Source organism: Durio zibethinus, chromosome 21 (assembly GCF_047325235.1).
Source record: "Durio zibethinus cultivar Kanyao isolate XHJ-2024 chromosome 21, ASM4732523v1, whole genome shotgun sequence".
In the NCBI taxonomy this organism is placed as follows: Eukaryota; Viridiplantae; Streptophyta; class Magnoliopsida; order Malvales; family Malvaceae; genus Durio; species Durio zibethinus.
Genome location: NC_143182.1, coordinates 497,071 through 503,185, shown reverse-complemented (window position 1 = coordinate 503,185; position 6,115 = coordinate 497,071). Strand labels below are relative to the sequence as shown.

Below are 6,115 nucleotides of genomic sequence, written 5' to 3'. Positions count from 1 at the left end.
AAGTGGGACAAGGACTGATCATAATTTTAACTGAAAAACCTGTAAGAAGGAAAAGAGTTAAGAGGAGCAATCTTTTAATAATCAAGACGGATTCTTTCATCAATCTAAGCCATACTATCAACAGACAGACAACTCTTTATTTCCAACTTGCTGCAATAACTTTAAAGGGGCCTGCACCTTCAGAAGGACAGCATGCTCTGTAAAGTTAAATCATGCTACCCAATTTTTTTAAAATGACAAATTAACAATTGGTACATAAAAATTGAGTGGAGTGGTGACATTGATCCAATTTAGTCAAAGGTCACCTTGACCCGCTTAATATACAAGACAATCAAACTGTGGGTCAAATATCCACATTCCACAATACAATCCTCGTTTATAAGCAAACTGTAGCTGTCAGTCACGGGTCAATATAGGGTAAATCTTTAATTCTAACCAGATATAATATGTACAAGTAATTAAGATACACAAAACATGCAATAATAATAATAATAATAATTAAGTTACGTGAGACAAACTCCAACTCCTGTAGACACAACTAGAGCCCTAACAGTATATGGGAGGGAAACCTTGTTGACTTTTCTCTGCACCAGATCCAAAACTAAAACCCGTACACATCAGCAGTCTAACTTTCTCCTGAGGTTGCTATCAATGGTTAAATAATGAGCACAATCACAACCTGTAATGACAGATGATTCATGGAATGTAATTCAATCTTTAAGTAACCTCATGCGTTAGAATGTTATCCACAAAGCAACTGAATATCGAGGAATTAAATGCATTTGAAGTACTCTCCTAGTAGAAAGATCAATGCTTAACATGCTAATGAGCAAATTGAGTTTATAGAGAATACCTCCATTCCCACTGAAAATTTTAGAAAATGATCCATGAAACCAGTTAGGCGTGTAGCCGGAATAACTGCAAAACAAAGTTAATCAAAGTAAATATATCTTGTATGAAACTTGATATAATAATCTTACTTATTACCTTCCTATTTTTTTTTTGGGTCAACGTTTGCAAGTTGAACTGAAATGAAATTATCATTGAAGTCCAAAAGAATATTTACCTCAGTTGACTGCATGGATGGCTGGAACAATTTTCGGTATAACATGCTTCTTATCCTTTTCCATCTACAAAGCAAGCGAAAAAGTACGTCATTGTATAAAAGATTTTATTATACTAACTCATGAGAATTCTGGCATCAGAAAATAATTTACCAAAGAAAAAACATCTATGTGATGGCGTCCCTTTGCAGTTTCCCAAAGAAAACAAAAGCTGATCTGCCAAAGCCCTAAATATCTGCAGGTTCTATCTCTACACAGGGGATGCCGGCTATCAAGGGCCAATATTCTCCTTTCTCTCGTGAACATTGGTTTTCTAGAAGTGAACAGTTCCTGATACAAAGTCTTCCAAGTGTTGCAGGCAACCCTTTCCTTGGTAAGCATCGAAGCTTAGGACACTCGACAATCTCTAGCTCTTCAAGCAAGGACAGATTTTGAAGCCCAGAAGACAGGGATTCTAGATTATGGAGTCTTGCAATATATACTGAAACTAGAGTTGTGGGAAGCAGACACCTTTCATCTGGAAAGGAAACCATCTCTGGTCCACCAGCAATGCTGAAGTCTCTAAGAGAGGTTAAAGTGTGTAAGTTCCATTTTGACACAGGTTCCTTGAGTTCTTTACAATCCCAGATCTCAAGTGACAATAAATTAGGAGGCAAACCCCCTCTAGGAAAGGAAACAAGACATGGACAGTCACAAATTGTTAAATATTGAAGAGAAGTGAGATTTAGCATCTGATCAGGTAGAGAATTGAGATAGACACAAGTGCAGATATCCAAAGTTCTCAGGTTGGGAAGAGGCAAACCTATTTCTGGGAAGTATTTCAGATCTTGACAATTGCTTATATTTAATTCTACCAGACACGTGAGGTTCTGTAGAGACTTTGGCAAGCTTATTAGAGTTGCACAGTTCCAGATACCTATGCATTCAAGTGATGCATTATTGGGCAGCATCCTATCTGAAAGGGGCTCCAGCTTCAAGCAATCCCAAATCTTAAGCATTTTAAGGCTAGTTGGTAATTTGCCTTCTGGAAAGTAAACGAGCGATGGGCAACCAATGATCTCCAAATTCTCAAGATAAGATGCAGATTTGTTGTTATCAGCCTGCATAAGTCCCTCAGGTAGAGAATGTAGGCCAATGCAACCTTGGATTTTTAACCTTTTCAATGAAGGAGGTAAGCTCCCTCTTGGAAAGCATTTGAGAGAAGGACATTCTTCAATTTCCAAGTCTTCAAGAAGACAGCTGGTAAATTCAGAATGTCTCATTATCCAACTGGGCAGGTTCTTAAGCACTGGACAATCTCTGAGCTGCAGATGCCTAAGTGTGGCGAAGAAACCTGTCTCCAAAAAGGATACAAATTTTGGGCATGATTCAATATGCAAATGCTCAAGAGACATGAGGCAATACAGCCCATTAGGCACTAGACCTTTTTCATTTCCTCCCAGTGAGAAAGATTGAGAACAGCCATTAATTTCTGCATGCTGGATAGAAACAATATTCTCAAATTCAGTACCCTTCTGCCACAAGGATGTCAATCCGGTGCAATTGAAAAGGACAAGATGCTTAAGTGCTCCTGGAAACTGTTGAAACCCATCTGGAAGACATGTAAGGTCTGATAGACTCCTGATTCTCAGTGTAGTTAGAGAGGTAAGGTCAACCATGCTCCTTGGAACCATTTTACTGCAATCTTCAATATTTAGTTCAAGAAGAGATGGAAGGCTCATAACTGAATTAGCCATTTTCGGGCATCCTTTAATTATAAGTTTCACCAGAGAAGGCAGGTATCTGGGTAACTTCTGATACAACTTTGGACAATTATGAATCATAAGCTCTCGTAGACTAGGGAATTCTCCATCTTCTTTATTAGCTTTGTTAGGATAATACCAATATTTCCAATTCAACATATTCTGAAACTGTAGAACTTCCAAAACTGGAAAAGGCTTCGAGAAAGGTAAACTATCTCCAAAAAACCCAAAAGCCAATTCTTTGACTCCATTCATGCCATCTATTGACAACTTCTTGAGCGAGGGTAGTCTCCCAAGTTCTGGAAGGAACATAACGTTTCTACAGTTAGAGAGGCTTATATCCACAATATTAGCCCATGAGGAGCCACCTAACCAAGATGGAAATTTTCTGCCGCCATAAAACACAATTCTAAGTTTTTTAAGATTTTCATGAGGTTGTAGCATGTTGAAAACAGGCATTCCATCTTCACCATTTCCATGATCAAGGAATTCATGACTCCATTGCAAATCTAACCCGTCAAGCCCCTGCTTATCCTTCAGAATATAATCCATAGCGTCTCGAGCATCAACCACATTTTCCAGCCCAAGAATGGAAAGCTCCTTTCGCAAATGCAACAAGCCCTTCAGTTCTCCAATGCCAGGCCTCCGGTCCCTTTGCACAATGAATTTGGACAAAATTTGAAGATTTTTCAGGTTACCTATATGCATTGGCATCTCTGTGAAATTATCAGTATCAGTAAGATCAAGAACATGAAGATTAATCAGATTTTCAATAGCTTGAGGCAACTTAATAAGGTTTTTGCACCCATGCAGTATCAATGTCTGTAAGTTGAAAAGAGAACCCACGGAATCAGGCAATGATTTGATTCTGGTGTGAGATAAATTAAGATACCGTAGATGTATCAAACTGCCAATGTGATGCGGTAGCTCAACAATGCAATAACCACTCAGACACAACACTCTTAAGTAGGTTAACCTTGGCAGCAGCTCTTGTAAGACATTATTACTTATATAGGAATTTGTTGCCCAAGGCAATGTATGAATTGGTAATGCTAAGAAAGTTCTTAAACATTTCATTTGATACAAGATTTCAAATCTCTTTGAAATGTCATATTGGTGACGAAGGAATGATAAGTGACGAAACTTTTCAACCCTTGAATATAATTTCTCTCCATCAAAATTGAAGCATGTTTCCCGGGAAACAAATTGAGCCAGGTCATTTATGAGGTCATGCATCACATAGTGCGATTTGTTACTAGTTGACTGTTGGAAAAAAGATCTGGACCGTAAGTCATGAAAATACTCAACTCCTATGTCCTTCATTTGTTTCTTTTCTTTTGTCTGGTGCAAGAAACCCTCTGCCATCCACAACAGAACCAACTCATCCTTGTCAAATTCATAATCCTTTGGAAAAATAGCACAATAAGAAAAGCAACGCTTCAAATGGAAAGGAAGGTGATGGTAGCTCAATCTCAGAGCTGGAAGAATGCCACTTCTTTCTTCTGGAAAATCCCACATCTTGCTCTTCAATATGTCTTCCCACTCATCACGGTTCCCTTTAGTACGCAGGAGTCCTCCTAGGGTCTTAGCCGCCAATGGCAAGCCTTTGCACTTCCTCACTATTTCCTCACCAATTTTTTTTAGGTTTGGGTGTCCTTCAAAATCTAAAGTTCCAAGAGCATGCCGAGTGAACAATGAGAGACAATCATCGTCTGTCAATTCCTTTAAATGATATGTCCCACAAGTAGCCATGATCGATGCAACACCTTCATTTCGAGTAGTCACAAGAATTTTACTTCCAGCTGCCCCTGCAATGAAGGGCCTACATAGAATTTCCCATTGCTCATAGTTCTCATTCCAAACATCATCTAAAACAATAAAAAATTTCTTCCCAAACAGCTTCTCCTTTAGGCTTACTTGTAGCAAATTTAGATCGTTTAAATTGCAACTCTCCAAAGTAACAGCCTGAAGCACTGTGGTCGTCACCCTAACAACATCAAATTCCTCAGAGACACAAACCCAGACTCTCAGATCAAAAAATCTTTCAACTTTGGCATCATTGTACACTAACTGAGCCAGAGTGGTTTTACCCACTCCTCCCATTCCCACAATGGAAACCACACCAACGCCATCATCACTATCTTTCATCAGCAAATCAAGAATGGCCTCTTTATCTCCTTCCCTCCCGTAGACACGAGAGTCATCAACAAGAGAACTGGTCCTTAGTCTCTCTCTCATTCTTTCATACCTCCCTCTATCATTTTCAACTAAGCTCAAATCATCCTTCATAGCAACAGCCTCTTCCAGTCTAGCAGTAAGCTTCTTTATTTTGGATTCCATTTTGGTGCTAAACTTAACAGTTGAAGGATTAAAACTAAGGCAGCAAGTTGAAATATATCGCCTTACCTCGCGGGCGGCCGAAGAGGGGTCCGGGTCTTCCTTCATTTGGCGGTGCTGAGCCTCAGTGGCAAGCTCATCGATGATATCTTCAGCGTCATACGCAATGTCTCTTAAAACCGTCAGCCACAGTTTCACTGACTGGCTTGTGGTTTGCTTTTCTTCTGCATCTTCGATTGACGCATTGATATTGAGCAGCATCGTTTCCCACTTCTTGAGTTCGGATAAAATTTTCTTTCTGCCGGCAAATTTTATAAAGTGGGCCGAGGAGGTCAGGTCCACCAGCGACCGAAATAAAGCAGAGACGACCGCGTCCCCGAGAGAGGCCACTATAGCTTCCATAAAAAAGAACAGGACAAAAATCTAAAATCGAACACAAACTCAAAGCACAGGACTGGTGACAGCTTGAAGAATGAGTAGGATGTTTTCTTTTATTTGCACGGAAAACTCATTAATACCATCTACGAGCACTTTTTTAGATATATTGAAACCCATTCTAGCCGTAAATTTAATTGGAGGATGAGATTGATTCCCATCAAAATGAGATTAATTACTGACAAAATTAAAGTTAAAGATAAAAATATATATTTAATGCAAATGTAATAATGATGGTAAAATTAATTATAATGAAATGAAATATAATTCTTAAAATATTAATTTAAAATTTATATGTAATAAAAATTTTAATTATTTTAATTTATAAAAATTAATAAAAAATTAAAAATTAAAAAATATTTTTATAGTAAATAATAATTTTGGTAATAAAGTAAAGGAAAATAATAAAAAATAACAATAATATATTATATTTTTTATTATATTAAATTATAAATTATTTTATAATTTTTTAAATGAAAATTAAAATTAAAAAAAATGAGGCGAATAAGTTAACTTGAAAGGACAAAAAAGTGAAAA

General features: G+C 37.6%; 1 protein-coding gene across 1 annotated transcript; it reads right to left on the bottom strand.

Moving 5' to 3' along the window:
• Positions 1–200: 200 nt before the first annotated feature.
• Positions 201–5,793, bottom strand: LOC111304517 (putative disease resistance RPP13-like protein 1). Its single transcript, XM_022901116.2, has 4 exons — positions 1,218–5,793; positions 1,067–1,130; positions 854–918; positions 201–679 (listed from the first exon to the last, which is right to left on the bottom strand). Exon 1 carries the CDS (start codon positions 5,543–5,545, stop codon positions 1,292–1,294), a length of 4,254 nt encoding a protein of 1,417 aa, XP_022756851.1. The 5' UTR covers positions 5,546–5,793; the 3' UTR covers positions 201–679; positions 854–918; positions 1,067–1,130; positions 1,218–1,291.
• Between the last annotated feature and the right edge of the window lie 322 nt (positions 5,794–6,115).